Source organism: Hyperolius riggenbachi, chromosome 11, assembly GCF_040937935.1.
Source record: "Hyperolius riggenbachi isolate aHypRig1 chromosome 11, aHypRig1.pri, whole genome shotgun sequence".
Lineage (NCBI taxonomy): Eukaryota > Metazoa > Chordata > Amphibia > Anura > Hyperoliidae > Hyperolius > Hyperolius riggenbachi.
In genome coordinates, this window is record NC_090656.1 from 253635757 (window position 1) to 253655813 (window position 20057).

The 20057-nt window shown below is 50.1% G+C and overlaps 1 protein-coding gene across 7 annotated transcripts in view; it reads right to left on the reverse strand.

Moving 5' to 3' along the window:
• DGKZ (diacylglycerol kinase zeta) overlaps positions 1-20057 on the reverse strand; it is a 514388-nt gene that overhangs the window by 139652 nt on the left and 354679 nt on the right. For all 7 annotated transcript variants that reach the window (XM_068260321.1, XM_068260320.1, XM_068260319.1 and 4 more), the window contains 3 exons: positions 19944-20039; positions 12846-12928; positions 7663-7723 (listed from right to left, as the gene is read on the reverse strand). In XM_068260321.1, the coding sequence (XP_068116422.1) occupies positions 7663-7723; positions 12846-12928; positions 19944-20039 (240 nt within the window). The remainder of the gene's footprint in view (positions 1-7662; positions 7724-12845; positions 12929-19943; positions 20040-20057) is intronic.

Sequence of the window (20057 nt, forward strand, 5' to 3'; positions counted from 1 at the left end):
TGCTACTGCCTAAAGAGCGCCCCCTAGTGGCTGCAGCTCTGGCCTAACACTGCTACTGCCTATAGAGCGCCCCCTAGTGGCTGCAGCTCTGGCCTAACATTGCTACTGCCTAAAGAGCGCCCCCTAGTGGCTGCAGCTCTGGCCTAACACTGCTACTGCCTATAGAGCGCCCCCTAGTGGCTGCAGCTCTTGCCTAACACTGCTACTGCCTAAAGAGCGCCCCCTAGTGGCTGCAGCTCTGGCCTAACACTGCTACTGCCTATAGAGCGCCCCCTAGTGGCTGCGGCTCTGACCTAACACTGCTACTGCCTATAGAGCGCCCCCTAGTGGCTGCAGCTCCGGCCTAACACTGCTACTGCCTATAGAGCGCCTCCTAGTGGCTGCAGCTCTGGCCTAACACTGCTACTGACTAAAGAGCGCCCCCTAGTGGCTGCAGCTCTGGCCTAACACTGCTACTGCCTATAGAGCGCCCCCTAGTGGCTGCAGCTCTGACCTAACACTGCTACTGCCTAAAGAGCGCCCCCTAGTGGCTGCAGCTCTGGCCTAACACTGCTACTGCCTATAGAGCGCCTCCTAGTGGCTGCAGCTCTGGCCTAACACTGCTACTACCTATAGAGCGCCCCCTAGTGGCTGCAGCTCTGGCCTAACACTGCTACTGCCTATAGAGCGCCTCCTAGTGGCTGCAGCTCTGGCCTAACACTGCTACTGCCTATAGAGCGCCCCCTGGTGGCTGCAGCTCTGGCCTAACACTGCTACTGCCTATAGAGCGCCTCCTAGTGGCTGCAGCTCAGGCCTAACCCTGCTACTGCCTATAGAGCGCCTCCTAGTGGCTGCAGCTCTGGCCTAACACTGCTACTACCTATAGAGCGCCCCCTAGTGGCTGCAGCTCTGGCCTAACACTGCTACTGCCTATAGAGCATCCCCTAGTGGCTGCAGCTCTGACCTAACACTGCTACTGCCTATAGAGCGCCCCCTAGTGGCTGCAGCTCTCGCCTAACACTGCTACTGTCTATAGAGCGCTCCCTAGTGGCTGCAGTTCTAGCCTAACACTGCTACTGCCTATAGAGCGCCCCTAGTGGCTGCAGCTCTGGCCTAACACTGCTACTGCCTATAGAGCGCCCCCTAGTGGCTGCAGCTCTGGCCTAACACTGCTACTGCCTATAGAGCGCCACCTAGTGGCCGCAGCTCTGACCTAACACTGCTACTGCCTATAGAGCGCCCCCTAGTGGCTGCAGCTCTGGCCTAACACTGCTACTGCCTATAGAGCGCCCCCTAGTGGCTGCAGCTCTGGCCTAACACTGCTACTGCATATAGAGCGCCCCCTAGTGGCTGCAGCTCTAGCCTAACACTGCTACTGCCTATAGAGCTCCCCCTAGTGGCTGCAGCTCTGGCCTAACACTGCTACTGCCTATAGAGTGCCCTCTAGTGGCTGCAGCTCTGGCCTAACACTGATACTGCCTATAGAGCACCCCCTAGTGGCTGCAGCTCTTGCCTAACACGGATACTGCATATAGAGCTCCCTCTAGTGGCTGCAGCTCTGGCCTAACACTGCTACTGCCTATAGAGCGCCCCCTAGTGGCTGCAGCTCTGGCCTAACACTGCTACTGCCTATAGAGCGCCACCTAGTGGCCGCAGCTCTGACCTAACACTGCTACTGCCTATAGAGCGCCCCCTAGTGGCTGCAGCTCTGGCCTAACACTGCTACTGCCTATAGAGCGCCCCCTAGTGGCTGCAGCTCTGGCCTAACACTGCTACTGCCTATAGAGCGCCACCTAGTGGCCGCAGCTCTGACCTAACACTGCTACTGCCTATAGAGCATCCCCTAGTGGCTGCAGCTCTGGCCTAACACTGCTACTGCCTATAGAGCATCCTTTAGTGGCTGCAGCTCTGGCCTAACACTGATACTGCCTATAGAGCGCCCCCTAGTGGCTGCAGCTCTGGCCTAACACTGCTACTGCCTATAGAGCGCCCCCTAGTGGCTGCAGCTCTGGCCTAACACTGCTACTGCCCATAGAGCCCCCTAGTGGCTGCAGCTCCGGCATAACACTACTACTGCCTATAGAGCACCCCCTAGTGGCTGCAGCTCCGGCCTAACACTGCTACTGCCTATAGAGCTCCCCCCTAGTGGCTGCAGCTCTGGCCTAACACTGTTACTGCCTATAGAGCGCCCCCTAGTGGCTGCAGCTCTGGCCTAACACTGCTACTGCCTATAGAGCATGCCCTAGTGGCTGCGGCTCTGGCCTAACCACTACTGCCTATAGAGCTCTCCCTAGTGGCTGCAGCTATGGCCTAACACTGCTACTGCCTATAGAGCGCCCCCTAGTGGCTGCAGCTCTGGCATAACACTGCTACTGCCTATAGAGTGCCCCCTAGTGGCTGCAGCTCTGGCCTAACACTGCTACTGCCTATAGAGCGCCCCCTAGTGGCTGCAGCTCTGGCCTAACACTGCTACTGCCTATAGAGCGCCCCCTAGTGGCTGCAGCTCTGGCCTAACACTGTTACTGCCTATAGAGCGCCCCCTAGTGGCTGCAGCTCTGGCCTAACACTGCTACTGCCTATAGAGCGCATCCTAGTGGCTGCAGCTCTGGCCTAACACTGCTACTGCCTATAGAGCACCCCCTAGTGGCTGCAGCTCTGGCCTAACACTGCTACTGCCTATAGAGCGCCCCCTAGTGGCTGCAGCTCTGGCCTAACACTGCTACTGCCTATAGAGCGCCCCCTAGTGGCTGTAGCTCTGGCCTAACACTGCTACTGCCTAAAGAGCGCCCCCTAGTGGCTGCAGCTCTGGCCTAACACTGCTACTGCCTATAGAGCGCCCCCTAGTGGCTGCAGCTCTGGCCTAACATTGCTACTGCCTAAAGAGCGCCCCCTAGTGGCTGCAGCTCTGGCCTAACACTGCTACTGCCTATAGAGCGCCCCCTAGTGGCTGCAGCTCTTGCCTAACACTGCTACTGCCTAAAGAGCGCCCCCTAGTGGCTGCAGCTCTGGCCTAACACTGCTACTGCCTATAGAGCGCCCCCTAGTGGCTGCGGCTCTGACCTAACACTGCTACTGCCTATAGAGCGCCCCCTAGTGGCTGCAGCTCCGGCCTAACACTGCTACTGCCTATAGAGCGCCCCCTAGTGGCTGCAGCTCTGGCCTAACACTGCTACTGACTAAAGAGCGCCCCCTAGTGGCTGCAGCTCTGGCCTAACACTGCTACTGCCTATAGAGCGCCCCCTAGTGGCTGCAGCTCTGACATAACACTGCTACTGCCTAAAGAGCGCCCCCTAGTGGCTGCAGCTCTGGCCTAACACTGCTACTGCCTATAGAGCGCCTCCTAGTGGCTGCAGCTCTGGCCTAACACTGCTACTGCCTATAGAGCGCCCCCTAGTGGCTGCAGCTCTGGCCTAACACTGCTACTGCCTATAGAGCGCCTCCTAGTGGCTGCAGCTCTGGCCTAACACTGCTACTGCCTATAGAGCGCCCCCTAGTGGCTGCAGCTCCGGCCTAACACTGCTACTGCCTATAGAGTGCCCCCTAGTGACTGCAGCTCTGGCCTAACACTGCTACTGCCTATAGAGCGCCCCCTAATGGCTGCAGCTCTGGCCTAACACTGCTACTGCCTAAAGAGCTCCCTCTAGTGGCTGCAGCTCTGGTGCTTTGAGTCCGCCAGGAGAAAAGCGCGATATAAATGTTTGAATACTGGGAACAGGGTGGAGGCTGCCCCCTGAAATGATCATGAACTATTGTCTCAGGTGCTGAAAGTCAACCTTGTCTAGCCTTATAGGTTCAGGGAAACATGTATAAACAGGTCTCATTATTACAATACCAACTGTATTGCTTTTGAAGCTTTTTAGGGAATCTGAAGTCTAATTAATTTATGAAATAATGAATTGTATGTGTAGTACAGCTAAGTAATAAAACATTAGTAGCACAGAAACCAGTCCCATATTGTTTCCAGTACAGGAAGAGTTAAGAAACTCCAGTTGAGCTTCTCTGAGCTCTTCTACTAATTTAGTCAGAGAGTGGTGCTGTTTTCTGGAGCAGTTATCTCAACCTGTCTTTCACCGTTTCTTGTTTAAAGCGGAATATATCCCAGAATTTCTTCTTTGTTCTAAAAGATGATTTACAGCATATAATATACTAACACAATGGTTTTTTTTAGTAAAACAGCATTCAAAGGGTTACATCACAGGGCTGACTCTCTCTTCTGCAGGGAGAACCCTCATCCAAACTGCTTATAATGTTATCTTGTGTACACATTCCTTACTTGATACATTTATGTAAACATTCTCTAGCTATACAGGACTTCAGCTGATGAGTCCTGGGGTGAAACACAGGTCAGAAATCACTGCTGGCTGCATTTACATCAGAATGACAACAGTTATAAATAAAATGCACCAGCAGCTTTCAAAGAAATTAACTGAACTTTGGGAAGTTATAATTTATAAATGAATAATAATACTTGTGCACAAAAGCAAATATGATAATTGTATGGGTTGTAAAAAGTACATTTTTGTTGAAAATTTAGTCAGTTTTAAACCACTTTAAGGTTTTGCTGCCAGGAAGTACAAAGGGACATTTCTCTGCTCTGTTTCATCATTTAAAATACAGAGTGTAATTTGTAAACTGAAAATATGAGAGAATGATGCAATGTTATAAAAAAAAAAAACCCTTTATAACTGAAAATAAAAATAGGAGAGTCCTTTCTTTACGACTAATGTTCTATCAATTATTCGTACTAAACATACAATAAGGTTTTGCTTTTCGTTTCAATGTCATTTTAAGTGTGTTAAGTAAAACTAAATAAATCCTTAAAGGACACATGCAGTGTAAACCCCCCACCCCCTCAAAAACAACGTATATAGTTTCCTCGGCAGTGTGAAGCCTCTGTACCAGATTCATTCCAGCGCAAAGTCCCACTAAACCCAAAGCCCAGTGACCAGGTTCCTTGCGTCAGCGCTCTCGCTGCGGACTTGCGCATGCACACTGGGTACAGGTTTGTAAGACCCTCGCATGCCCAGTAGAATAAAGCGCTCGTGCGCGGAGGCAAAAGCTGTGCACGGGCTGCATTGTTCTTCTAGCCACACATGGACCTTACTCATGCTTGCCCAGTGCGGATGCGCACATCCAAGGCAGGGGGTACGGCCAGAAGGGGAACCTTGCGCTGGGCAGTGGGCTGTGTGAGGATCCAGGATACCTCTACTGTCAAGAGGCTTCCAACTACTGAGGTTAATGTTCTAGGAAATAATAGGAGGATAAAACCTAATGCGTTTCCTAATGGAGCACCCTCGCTTCATCAGAGGTTATCGTTGTAGGAAAAAATAGGAGAATAAAACCTAATGCGTTTCCCAAGGAAGCACCCTCGCTTCATCAGAGGTAAAGTATCAAGACTGATGGCCTGTGCCAGAGTCAGTGGTGAGCCCAGTGGCTGCCTTCCACATAGTTTCCATAGGACGGAGGAGTGTCCCGATCTGAGACTAAGTCACTTCCCTCCTGATGCTGGGAAATCTGGGAGAGGGGAGATTCCAGCACTAAGCTCTACATGCTGATATGTCAATACTGGCGCTGCCAGCAGGATCCTGCTGCCTTCAGTAGGGGTGATACACAAACACAAGAAGTGCTTTCTTCTCCTATTTTATCCTTTCTTCTATTGGTCCTTTTGCACATTTGTTGGTGGTACACAACATGAGAGAGCAGCACATGAGCCTGCAAGCAGTGTATCTAAAGTGAGCTCTGCGTGTGATTGGCCCAAATACTTCAAGCTGCAAACATCTGAATAAAATCTGCATCAACTTTAAGGTGGCCTCTAGTAATTTAGGCAGTTACCTCCTATTAAGGGGCCCATACACCTAACGATTTTCCCGCCGATATACGGCCGATTCGATCACAGTGATCGAATCGGCTGTGAAATCGCCGCGCACACCGCTGACAGAACAATTGATTTCTGTCCGAAATCAATCATTCCCGTCGATCCGTCCGTGTGGAAGATTTTTCTTGATCGCCGGCGGGTCGGGAGTGCTTCGATAGCGGCGTTCGAATGCCCGACGACCGACGCAATGCAGTGGGTAGACATTACCTGTCCTGCCGGCGCGAGTCCCCTGGTCCCCGCTGTCTTCTCCGCTCTGGTCTGGTCTCCGGGTCCGGCAGGAAGTTTAAACAGTAGAGGGCGCTCTAGGAAGTAGTGAAGCATGCCGGAGACCAGACCAGAGCGGAGAAGAAGACAGCAGAGATCTGGGGAGTGGCGTCGGCGGAGCAGGTAATGTATGCGTGTGTGGGGGGGGGGGGGGGGTAGCGGCGGCAGCAGCACCACCATCACCACAGATTGTGAACGGTGTAATGCTGGAATCGATTCGCAATCTGCTTGCAGTAAAGGCAGCCATACGATCCCTCTCTGATCAGATTCGGTCAGAGAGGGATCTATCTGTTGGTCGAATCTGATGGCAAAGCGAACAGTGTATGGTCACCTTTACATAGAAATGGTAAGATTGGATGAAAAAAATTGTATCGTTAGTGGCCATCTTTAGATGTTAGATGTCAACTTAAGGTGGCCATACACTGGTCGATTTGCCATCAGATTCGACCAACAGACAGATCCCTATCTGATGGAATCTGATCAGAGAGGGATCGTATGGCCACCTTTACTGCAAACAGATTGTGAATAGATTTCAGCCTGAAACCGTTCACAATCTGTGGTGGTGCTGCCGCTGCCCCGCATACATTATCTGTTCGGGCCGGTGCGAGTCCCCCGGTCTCCGCTGTTCCTTCTCCGTGCTCGGCTCCAGCTTCACTGAGCGGGGACACGCGCCGGCCGGAGCAGGCAATGTATTGCCGCTAGCGTTGGTCGTCGGGCATTCGAACGCTGCTATCGACACACTCCCGACCCGCCGGCGGTCGAGCTAAATCTTCAGCAGGGACTGATCGACGAGAACTATTGATTTCAGACGGAAATCGATCGTTCTGTCAGTGTTTGCGCAACGATTTCACAGCAGATTCCACAGCAGATTCGATCACAGTAATTGAATCTGCTGTAAATCGGCAGGAAAATCGTTAGGTGTATGGGCCCCTTTAGATGTTGCTGTCTTGGCAGTTGGAAAAAAGACGTTATTTGCCACAATGCAGTGAAATTCACACACCGCAAACTGTCAGGCCCATGGCAATGACATCACACTGTGGGAGGGGTTTAACCACAATATCAGCCACACAGACCCCCTGATGAACTATTGGAGAAAAGGAACGGATTTCTCATGGGAAAGGGGGGTATCGGCTACTGATTGGGATAAAGTTCAATCCTTGGTTACAGTTCAAGTTTCAGTAACCATCCACATTGATGCATGGCTAGCCCACATTAAACAATTTGATATGCCTACTTACATTTCCTGAAGTAATGCATTATGGGGCTTGCTTTTGGGTGCATGGGAGCGATCGCCTCCTATTGTACTGCGCAGATGTGGACAGCGCTGGGGAATGTGCAATAAGTGAGGAACAAGAACAGTGTGTAACAGACAATATTCACTCTGCAGGAAGTGTTTGTGCCGTGATCACCGTTCCCACTGAAGAGGCTGTTTGTTTTCTCTGGCTCATCGGATCGCTAAATATATCAGACGTCGCTAGCGAGAGGAGGCGAGAGGTCCGGAACACCGAGTGCTGGAACAAACCAACACAACAAACAGGACTCACCGTGCCATCGCCCCCGCAGGCCAGGATCCTCAGCGATGGGAGCTTCCGATACATCTCCAACCTGCGCACAGGACACAGAGGGGTTAATGCAGGTCAGACCAGCACATAACGCATCATCACAGGTGGCCAACGACATGCTAACAGCCTCAGCTTGTCTGCAAACCAAAGCCAAAGCTCGGGTCAAAAAGAAATGACCGGTTTCCCCAAATTAGGACATCCCCTGAAAGTAATCCCTAGCAGGAATTTCGAGCATGCTTGAGATATAAGCCCTGCAACGAAAGTAAGCCCTAGCGGCAGTAACGGGGAAATATTATGGCATCTTGTGTTATTATTGGAGCCGATGGTTTCACAGGCAGGACCAAGGCTCCGTCATTGGGCCAATCACTGCACTTGATTCTACTTAGCTATGGCAATGATTGGACCAATAATGGAGCCATGGTCCTGCCTGCGAGTCCATCGGCTCCAGTAGAAAGGTTGCTGTACTTCTTCCCCATAGGCTGAAGCTCGGGGACACAGTGGCATGGAGACGCATGGGGACATCGGAGGGGGGGGGGGGGGGTGCGACATGGAACAAGGGGTAAGAGGAGGATGCAGGGGGACATCGGGGTGCGACATGGAGCAATGGGTAAGAGGAAGATGCAGGGGGGGGTGCGACATGGAGCAAGGGGTAAGAGGAGGATGCAGGGGGACATCGGGGTGCGATATGGAGCAAGGGATAAGAGGAGGATGCAGGGGGACATCGGAGGACACCAGGAGGACATAGGGTTACATGGGACACAGGAGGACAGGAGATAGAGGAGGACACTTGTCCAGAGGGGGACACAAGAGGTGGATCCGGCAGCAGCACAGGAACTTGTGTGTTCATAGAAATATAAGACATCTACTGAAAATAAGCCCTGGCACGGCATTTGGAACAAAAATTAATATGACACGGTCTTATTTTTGGGGAAGACGGTACTTACCTGAGATGAGAAAAGCCTCTGGATTCTGCAGAGCATGGGTGTCAAACTCACATATAATGTGGGCCAAAATTGAGCTCTGGGACCAAGTCGTGGGCCAACGTCAATGTCTACTGGCCACCTCTCTCGTATAAATTTCCCTGGTGTCTAATAGCCCCCTCCTTCCCCTATAAAGTTCCCTGGTGTCTAGAGCCCCCTCCTCTCTCTACAGTTCCCTGGTGTCTAGAGCCCCCCTCCTCTCTCTACAGTTCCCTGGTGTCTAGAGCCATCCTCCTCTCTCTACAGTTCCCTGGTGTCTAGAGCCCCCTCCTCTCTCTACAGTTCCCTGGTGTCTAGAGCCCCCCTCCTCTCTCTACAGTTCCCTGGTGTCTAGAGCCCCCCTCCTCTCTCTACAGTTCCCTGGTGTCTAGAGCCCCCCTCCTTCCCCTATACAGTTGCCTAGCGTCTAGTGGTCCCCCTCACTCTCCTATACAGTTTCGTGGTACCTAGCACTTTCCCCCTCCCCATGTGGTTTCCCTGGTGATCAAGGGCTTCACCTCCAATATAGTTTCTCTGGTGGTCCTAAGTCGGCCAAACATAATGCAAAGTAGGGAAACCTGAGGGTCAAATCTCATGGCTCCATGGGCCAGATTTGGCCCACGGGCCGGAGTTAGACATGTATGCTGTAGAGGATTCTCATGTCCTCCGGTTCACTATTGCTGCTCGCAGACTCCCCAAAGATTTCCAACAAGGGTGTGTTAGAAATCTAATTGGGGCCGCCCTCCTCTTCTGGCATGAGCATGGCTGTGCTGCGCCTGCAGGAGAATAGCCACGCCTCTGCAGCGAGCTGCTATCCAGGTGCAGCTGTGCTCCTGCAGGCACAGTATAGATGCCAGAAGAGGCCTCCATGTCAAAGGATAACAGAGCTGAAAGGGTTATTAAATATGTGGGAGGGAAGGAGGCACGGATTGGATGCAGTCCTCATGCCCAACGCTCCCCCCGTTCTCCTCTGTCCCCCATTCTATGTCACCCTAAATTGCCACCGCAGCACAGTCCTGGTCACCCTAGTCTAGCTGTAGTGCGCAGATGCCAGGAGCGCTCTGCACGTGTGCACAATGACATCATTGTGCTGTCCTGCTGACACGCAGGGCGCTATATACCCCTGTGCACGACCGCCAGACCCGGGCGACCAGGACTGAGCTGTGACAGCAACTTAGGATACAAAGTAGGGGGATGGAGGAGAAAGGGGGGAGCGGTGACATGAGAACTGCATCTAATACATGCCTGCTCCCCGTACTAAGAACTCTTTCATCTCTGATTGAAGTGAGAGTGATATGGAGGCTGCCATATTTATTTCCTGTTAAAGAGAACCTGAGGTGTGTTTAAAGAATGTTATCTGCATACAGAGGATGGATCTGCCTATACAGCCCAGCCTCTGTTGCTATTCCAAACCCCACTAAGGTCCTCCTGCACTCTGCAATCCCTCATAAATCACAGCCGTGCTGTGAGGCTGTGTTTACATCTGTAGTGTCAGTCTCAGCTGCTCCCCCGCCTCCTGCATAGCTCCGGTCCCTGCCCCCGTCCTTTCCCTCCAATCAGCAGGGAGGTAAGGAATGCAGGCGGGGACCGGGGGAGTTCTGCAGGAGGCGGGGAGAGCAGCAGACTGACACTATAGAGATAAACACAGCCAGCTCTGACAAGCTGTTTGTCAGCAGCGTGGCTGTGATTTATGAGGGATTGCAGAGTGCAGGGGGACCTTAGGGGGGTTTTGGGATAGCAACAGAGGCTGGGCTGTATAGGCAGATCCAGCCTCTGTATGCAGATAATATTCTTCAAACCCACCTCGGGTTCTCTTTAAAGAGACTCTGAAGCGAGAATAAATCTCGCTTCAGAGCTCATAGTTAGCAGGGGCACGTGTGCCCCTGCTAAACCGCCGCATATGAGCCGCTAAACGGGGGTCCCTTCACCCCCAAACCCCCCACTGCGACACTTGGTCGCAGGCTTGGTCGCTCCTGGAGGCAAGGCTAACGGCTGCAGCCCTGCCTCCATTCGCGTCTATCAGCCGCACATCGCCGCCTCTCGCCCGCCCCTCTCAGTGAAGGAAGACTGAGAGGGGCGGGAGAGAGGCGGAGATACGCGCTGACAGACGCGCGTGGGGCAGGGCTGCGGCGGTTAGCCCTGCCCCAACCAGGAAGCGCTCCCCCGCATTACGGAGGGGATTTGGGGGGACAGGGATCCTCATAAAGCCGCGGGATAGCGGCAGTTTAGCAGGGGCACACATGCCCCTGCTATATATGAGGTCTGAAGTGAGATTTATTCTCGCTTCAGACTCTCTTTAACAATACCAGTTGCCTGGCAGGGCTGTTGATCAGGGATGGGCTTTCGAGTAGCGTACTACTCGAATTCGGGAGTCAGATGAAGTATAAGGACTTCAGGTGTGACAGCGGGATGGCGAGGTGTTAACTTACCCAGAAGTCTTTGGGACATCGGCTTTCCATTACGTGTCATAAAAGCGGCGTTCCACCACTCACTTCCACGCTTTCTCCTTTCGGCTTGAAAGAGGAAGCGCGGTAGTGAGGCATGCAGCGTAGCTTTCATTACGCTTATGACGCATATTGGAACGCCGACATCCCCGAAGACTTCTGGTGTGACCCCATCCCGCGGTCACACCTGAAGTCATTAGACTACATTTGAATCCCGAGTAGTACGCCACTCAAAAGCCCATCCCGGATCACAAGGGCTGCCAGGCAACTGGTATTGTTTACTTCAGGTGACCTTCAACTGCACACTTGGTGTGGAAAATAATCTCTCCAATGGGGACACATTACTAGCTAATAGGCATGGTAAATTGAAATAATCCGCAGTTGATGCAGGAAAACACAAAGTTTGTACGCAAATTTACGCCACTTGCAAATGAACCAATCAAATCCTGCCTAAAGCTCAAAACACACCATACAATCTTGGTTGTACAGATTTACCAAATCTATGTAGTATAAGGGTCAACAGATTGAAAATACCTTGAATTATTTATTGGATAAGCTCTTATACTACATGAAAATGGTAAGATTGAACAACCAAGATTGCATGGTGTGTGTTGAGCCTAAGTAAGATTTGATTGGTCCACTTTCAAGATGCATACATTTGCATACAATTACTTAAGCATCAATGCAGAATTCTCAACATCTTAAGCTGAGTACACACGTACGATAACGATCGTTCAAAAACGAACGATAACGACAATCGGAACGATAATCGTGCGTTCAAAAAGTGTGACCGATCGTTTTTGTGAACGATAACGATCGTTATCGTTCAATCGGACCGATCCAACCCGGCGGATTTTTTCGAAAGATAATCGTTCAATCGTTGCAGTGTGTACAAAGATCGTCCGATAACGCATGTTCTTATTGCCTGTCATAACGTCACTTCCGTTTGCGCACGCATTTTTTTATCGTTCGTCGTTCAGTACTTTATACTTATATCGTTCACGTGTGTACACAATCGTTCATTACGAACGATCTTTTCAGTCTAATTTGAATATCGTGTAAACGTCACGAATCGTTCGTAACGAACGATCTTTATCGGACGTGTATACGAACCTTTATGCTAGGCAATTCACACAGTAATAGAACTAATCTGGTTTTGACAAATAGAAGCTTCATTTCACTTTTTGGAACTTTAAATCTAATTTAAAAAAACGTTGGTATCTAAGTAAAAATCTCAGTGACAAGTTGAAAACGATGACTGTGATCGCTCTAGGTCACATGATATTACTCTAATCATAAAAGGGAGACACGAAACATGTATCTCCAAGTTGAGAAAATGATTGGAAGCCCTTCCACACTGGCAAGGTGCGTCATTTTACCGCTAGGGCAATGTATGTCTATGGGGAGTTCACATTGCCTGCGGCTCCTGCGGCGGACTGGAAGTCACGTAGCTTTTTAAAATACGCACCGCAAGTTTTACGCGTCGTGTATGTGTGGAAGCGTATTTTAACAACACGCTTCTGCGCACATGATCACTTCGCCCGCAGGAAGTAAGCGGCACATCCTGCTTTGCCGGCTGCCAGACGGGGATTAACGCGTACTAACACGGCAATCCCTGACGGCTTGTTTTCGCTGGTCCCTGGCTCTGTATATCAGTCACATGTGGATGGGCCACGGATTACCCTATAACCATTCCCCAGATTTTCCTGATGTTTTCTGGTGATCGTACAGGACACGTGGGAGGTGTAATTCAGATACTCACGCTTCTCTGGGGCCGCCCTGGCTGAGATCGAACACCTGCCGTGGATTCAGGTACCACATGAAGGACTGGAGGATCTTCACACCCTGCAGGGAAACAAAAGATGTCACATGACAGCGCTCACTAACCAATAACCACGCCGTACCGACACAGCGGTGGCCTGGCCTCCGTAATGCATCGCATTAGCGCTTATCTGGCAGCTCATGTGATAATGTGAGGACTGGGTTAAAAAGTACATTAAAGCGGACCTGAACTCCCAACTTCCTCTCTGCTCTTAAAGATAAGCAACAGCATAATAACCTTTAAAACAAAAATATTTCTTTGTTACAGCTGTTACAAATCCTGCAATAAATCTCTGCAGACCGGTGGGGTTATTAGCAGTTATTGTAGCTTAGCACAGTACAATAGAACATTTGTATGAGGCAAGAGAAGCAGCATTAAAGTGAACCAGAGATGAAGCACCCTCATGTATGTTACCATATATATCAGTGGGAACATTAAAGAAAACTCCTACCCTGCTCTCTGTTTCATCCTTCACTGCTCAGCCTGCTTGTTATCTGCCCTGATAAAATCCCAGACTGAGCATTCAGTCTGGCTTTGTTCAGGAATCATTATAGCCGAGTCATTATAGCAGAGCCAGAAGGGGGCAGGCTTGAACTTGAAGACATCAGAGAATACAGACTGAACTATATGTCACCACAGGGCCTCTTTACTGCATTCTGCTATATGTCACTACCGGGCCTCTTTACTGCATTCTGCTATATGTCACTACAGGGCCTCTTTACTGCATTCTGCTATATGTCACTACAGGGCCTCTTTACTGCATTGTGCTATATGTCACTACAGGGCCTCTTTACTGCATTCTACTATATATCACTACAGGGCCTCTTTACTGCATTCTGCTATATGTCACTACAGGGCCTATTTACTGCATTCTGCTATATGTCACTACAGGGCCTCTTTACTGCATTCTGCTATAGGTCACTACAGGGCCTCTTTACTGCATTCTGCTATATGTCACTACATGTTGTCACTACTACTATGTCACTGCCTCCTTAAAATGCCAAAGGTGGCAACTTTGAAGAATATAAGTCTTAGATTCTAAGATATTAAACAAATTGTTTGAGTTTGCTGATCGCAGCATCAGAAACACTTCCTAAAATTATATATTCCTGTATATCAGTATGTAGCCCCTCCCTGCCAGTGATGTCACAGCCTAGGCTGTTTAGCTATGGAGTATTCTCCTCCCAGAGCATTCTGGGACACCAGATATATTTTGTACTGGCCTCAGCACTCTCAGAAACAAACATTCCGCAGAGCTGCTTCTGACACGACTGAAGAGTTGATACATTTCAGAAAGTAAATTAGGGAGAGGAAAGATTTTACACGCTGACTAAATAATTTATAAATGAATATTGTAAAAAAAATAAGCTATTTTATTCACTACAGGTCCTCTTAACCTGCCTGGCGTTCTATTAACCACTTGAGGACCTACCCTTTACCCCCCCTTAAGGACCAGCGCTGTTGTAGCTGATCTGTGCTGGGTGGGCTCTGCAGCCCCCAGCACAGATCAGCGTGCAGGCAGAGCGACCAGATCGCCCCCCTTTTTTCCCCACTAGGGGGATGATGTGCTGGGGGGGTCTGATCGCTCCTGCCTGCCGGGTCTTGCGGGGGGGGGGCACCTCAAAGCCCCCCTCCGCGGCGAAATCCTCCCCCTCCCTCTCCTACCTGGCCCCCCCTTGGAGATCCGGGCTGCACAGGACGCTATCCGTCCTGTGCAGCCAGTGACGGGACGTCCCCTGTCACATGGCGGCGATCCCCGGCCGCTGATTGGCCGGGGATCGCCAAACTGCCTTACGGCGCTGCTGCGCAGCAGCGCCGTACAAATGTAAACAAAGCGGATTATTTCCGCTTGTGTTTACATTTAGCCTGCGAGCCGCCATCGGCGGCCCGCAGGCTATTCACGGAGCCCCCCGCCGTGAATTGACAGGAAGCAGCCGCTCGCGCGAGCGGCTGCTTCCTGATTAATCAGCCTGCAGCTGGCGACGCAATACTGCGTCGCTGGTCCTGCAGCTGCCACTTTGCCGACGCGCGGTATGAGTGCGCGGTCGGCAAGTGGTTAAGATCGCCAGGGAGGCTGCGGGAGGGGTTTTTTTTAATAAAAAAAAAACTATTTCATGCAGCCAACTGAAAGTTGGCTGCATGAAAGCCCACTAGAGGGCGCTCCGGAGGCGTTCTTCCGATCGCCTCCGGCGCCCAGAATAAACAAGGAAGGCCGCAATGAGCAGCCTTCCTTGTTTTGCTTACATCGTCGCCATAGCGACGAGCGGAGTGACGTCATCGACGTCAGCCGACGTCCTGACGTCAGCCGCCTCCGATCCAGCCCTTAGCGCTGGCCGGAACTTTTTGTTCCGGCTACGCTGGGCTCAGGCGGCTGGGGGGACCCTCTTTCGCCGCAGCTCGCGGCGGATCGCCGCAGAGCGGCGGCGATCAGGCAGCACACGCGGCTGGCAAAGTGCCGGCTGCGTGTGCTGCTTTTTATTTGAGCCAAATCGGCCCAGCAGGGCCTGAGCGGCAGGCTCCGGCGGTACTGGACGAGCTGAGCTCGTCCAGACCGCCCAGCAGGTTAAAGAGAAACTCCGACCCCTTTTACATGAGCAATCTATTCCTTTTCACAAACACACCATCAGGGGGCGCTGTAGGGCTGAGATTGTGGTGAAACCCCTCCCACAAGAAAAGTTCAAACTTTTGGCAGTTTCCTGTCTGTGAACCTTGTTGCATTGTGGGAAATAGCTGTTTACAGCTGTTTCCAACTGCCAAAAAACCATGCAGCAGCTACATCACCTGCCAGCAGTAAAATGTTCACTGGAGTTCCTCTTTACAAGTCTTTTTCTATGCGGAAGCTGCTTGTTGTAAAGGAAATTATGGAAGGATGAATCACAAATGAGAATTAACAAATTCAGCGACAGGGAGTCAAATAAACATCGTATGAAGTGTGAAGAACATAAAGCAAAACATACAGAACAATGGCAACTCTTCATTCCGCATCATAAAATGGTTCCATGCGCCAAAGAGAGGATAGCTGTAATGACTCATCAGCCAGTAACGTCAGTCCGGCAACACTATGCCTTGTAATCCCGGGTGGTTTATTGAGCATAACTCAGCATTGACTTCTACAGCCAAATCCCCCGCCGGCCAATCAGCACGCTTGTTGCTAAACAGCAATCTCTGGTGGGAAACACGAGCCATTCTCACTCTCATCACGGTTTCAAAGGGACGGAAATAACAACCGATCTATTATATTTAACGGGCAACTGAAGTGAGAGGGATATGGCTGCCATTTTTATTCCCCCGTTAAACAATGCACATTGCCTGGCTCTCCTGCTGATCCTCTGCCTCTAATACTTTTAGCCACAGCCCCTGAACAAGCATGCAGCAGATCAGGTGCTCTGACTGATGTGTGGCTGGATTAGCTGCAGGCTTGTTTCAGGTGTGTGATTCAGACACTACTGCAGGCAAAGAGATCAGCAGGATTGCCAGGCAATGTGCATGGTTTAGAAGCAAATACATATGGCAGCCTCCATATTCTTCTCACATTAGGTGTCCTTTAATTATTATGATGGTTACTCTGAACTGTCTCTTCTTTCCTTGTCTGCTGTCCTCCCGCACCACCTCTAAAGCTTTACTTTCTGTCTGAACTACTTATTGCACAGGTCTTTCCAGGACTCCAGCAAGAACTATTGAGTACGGAGTCCAGACTAGTGCTTAAAGGGAACCTGAAGTGGGAGGTATAGGGAGGCTGCCATATTTATTTCCATTTAAACAATACCAGGTGCCTGGCAGTCCTGTTGGTCTATCTGCCTTCAGTAGTGTCTGAATCACACCAGAAACCAGCATGCAGCTAATCTGGTCAGATCTGACAATAATGTTAAGGGGCCCATACACTTAACCTACTGACACACAGCAGATTCGATCACTGTGATCGAATCTGCTGTGAAATCGATGCGCAAACTCTGAACCGAACGATCGATTTCCATCCCAAATCAATAGTTTCCGTTGATCTGTCCGTGCGGAAGATTTAGCTCGATCGCCGGCGGGTCGGGAGTGCGTCGATAGCGGCGTTCAAATGTCTGACGCTAGTGGCAATACATTGCCTGTTCTGCCGGCATGTGTCACTGCGATCACTTCTCTGCTGGGCTCCGGCTGGCAACACTTACTTCCTGTCCCGACAGGAAGTTTAAACAGTATAGCGGTTCTATACATGCTAATTGCGATCACTCAGGAATCGCCGGCAAACGATACATGTAACGCGTTTGCTGTTAACACTAACGGCAAAACACCGCAAATGCGGCAGTGAAAACACTTCCATAGGATTAAATGGCTAGCGTTTTTTAAAAAAAAAACACTAGCTGTTTGCGGTGAGCGGGAATCGCACGATTCCCGCTCAAGTGTGAATGGACCCTTAGAGGCAGAGGATCAGCAGGATTTCTGGGCAATGTGCTTAAAAGGAACAGGTGGGTTTTCAGTCTGGATTTAAACATGTCCAGGGATGGAGCTGTCCTGATCTGCTGAGGTAAGGAGTTCCAAAATGTAGGGGCAGCATGACAGAAGGCACTGGGACCAAAAGTTTCTAAGTGGACTCTGGGTATGACTAGATTATTAGAACCTGTGGATCTGAGAATGTGGGGATTGCTACGCAGCTGTAACATATCTTTTATGTATCCAGGGCCTAGATTATTCAGGGATTTAAATGTCAGTAGGCCGATCTTGAATAGGACCCTCCATTCTATAGGTAGCCAGTGAAGGGAGTGCAGGACTGGCGTTATGTGGCAGTGACGGGGTTGGTTGGTTAGCAGTCTGGCAGCAGTATTCTGTATCAGCTGTAGGCGGTACAAGACCTTTTTTGGAAGGCCAGTGTAGAGAGCATTGCAGTAGTCCAGTCGGGATGTGATGAATGCATTAACTAAATATGGCAGCCTCCATATCCCTCTCAGGTTGGTTGTCCTTTAATCGTTTCTTATGAGTAACCAATGAGGGTTGTATATAAGTATTTATGGCGCCAAGAAATTTGGGCACAGGGCAAGGCTGAAAAACATCTCACCCTGCTCCTGCAAAAGTCCCGGCGGCATTACTATTACCCCTCAAGGCTGTCACTGAGTTAGCTATTGCTGGCGGCTGAATTACGCAGTTTTTATCGTAATTTGGGCTCAGTCTTTTGACAGCGCCCAAATTACCGACCCAGTGCCGTAATTCACATTACTGCCTATTGCGGCGCTGGCTGCACCCAGATCTCCGGCGCCATTTTTACACGATTCGTGAAGATCACATGCCAGTATTATAAAACGGGGCAAAATCAGACATGCAAGTATGTTGCATGATGGAAATCCCTAATAAAGGTGCGTACACACATCCAATTTTATTTGGCCAATAGATTACCAATTTTATCATCTTTATGTATAAGGCCAACAGATTTTGAATATTATGAACAGGCTGTATAGGGGAACTTTCATCTCATACTAAACTGAAGAGATAAAATTGGCCAATCATAATTGAATCTGTGTACCAGGCCTTAAAGAGGAACTCCAGTGAAAATAATGTAATAAAAAAGTACTTCATTTTTACAATAATTATGTATAAATGATTTAGTCAGTTTTTGCCCATTGTAAAATCTTTCCTCTCCCTGATTTACATTCTGAGATTTAACACATGGTGACATCTTTACTGCTGGCAGGTGATGTAGCTGCTGCTTGCTTTTTGGGCAGTTGGAAACAGCTGTAAGCAGCTATTTCCCACAATGCAACAAGGTTCGCAGACAGGAAACTGCCAGGAGTACCACGGTCCTCAGAGTTTCTTGTGAGAGGGGTTTCACCACAATATCAGCCATACAGCGCCCCCTGATGGTCTGTTTGTGAAAAGGAATAGATTTCTCATGTAAAAGGGGGTATCAGCTACTGATTGGGATAAAGTTCAATTCTTGGTCACGGTTTCTCTTAACCTTTTGCCGGCCGCATCACGCCGACGGGCGTGGCCGCGGCAGCAGCCCCAGGACCGCCTAATGCCAATTGGCGTAAAGTCCTGGGGCTCTGTTTTGCAGGAGATCGCGCACAGGCTGCGCGCGCATTTCCTGCTTGGGGCTATTGCCGCTCGGGAGACTAATAGACAGCGTGATCGCCGTCTATTTACATGGTGCAGCGCTGCGATCAGCAGCAGCAGTGTACTGAGGACAGCCGTGTCACACGGCTGTCCCCCTGGGGGACAAGAGAGCGATCGGCTCTCATAGTCAGAAGCGTATGACAGCCGATGGCCATAATTGGCTGGCTGTAGGGTGGTAGGGGGGAGGAAGGAGGGAGGGAACATTTTGAAAAACAGCTTTTTTTTTGTTTTTTTTTAAAGCTAACAATAATATTTATTTAAAAAAAAATAAGCATGGGGGGAGCGATCAGACCCCACTAACAGGAAGCTCTGTTGGTGGGGAGAAAAGGGGGGGGGGGGTGAATCACTTGTGTGCAGAGTTGTGCGGTTCTGCAGCTTGGCTTAAAGCTGCAGTGGCCAATTTTACCAAATATGGCCTGGTCACTAGGGGGGTTTAGCCCTGCAGTCCTCAAGAGGTTAAAGGTCCAAACCCAGGACGGGATTTTTCAGACAATTTGTTGCTACATTGCGTAATATTGTTAAAAGAAAAATTTGTCAAACTATGTTTCACAACCTGAGCCCTCAGCGATCGTTGATTTTTAAACGACCGACATGTTGGCTCATTTCAGTACCCTTTGACTTTTGCGGTACCGGTAATCTGCCCCGATCGAGTAAACAATATTTATGTGATCGTTCGTTTCCACGGCCGCCAAGATCCCGACCCATCTGGCTGTGAATATACAACTTAAAACATGCAGATCTCACTTCGGTAATACACTAACACTTCGATTGACCAATCACTAAACAATTGTACCACCTCCATGTACTATGAGAGCTCACCGACACAATCTGCAAAGTCTGTCGTCTCTCATACTACATGGAGGAGGTAAAATTGGCTAATCATTGGCCAATCATAATAGGCTGTGTGTACGCACCTTTAGGGCCGTGTTGCAAGGTTGGGGGGCTTACCTGGTTTCCTCCACTCTTGGGATTGACAAATACCAGCACTGGTTTCATGAGCGGGCACGGAGCTGGTCTAATAATGAACGGTCGTATCCTTGGCTCCTGAAACACAAGAGACAT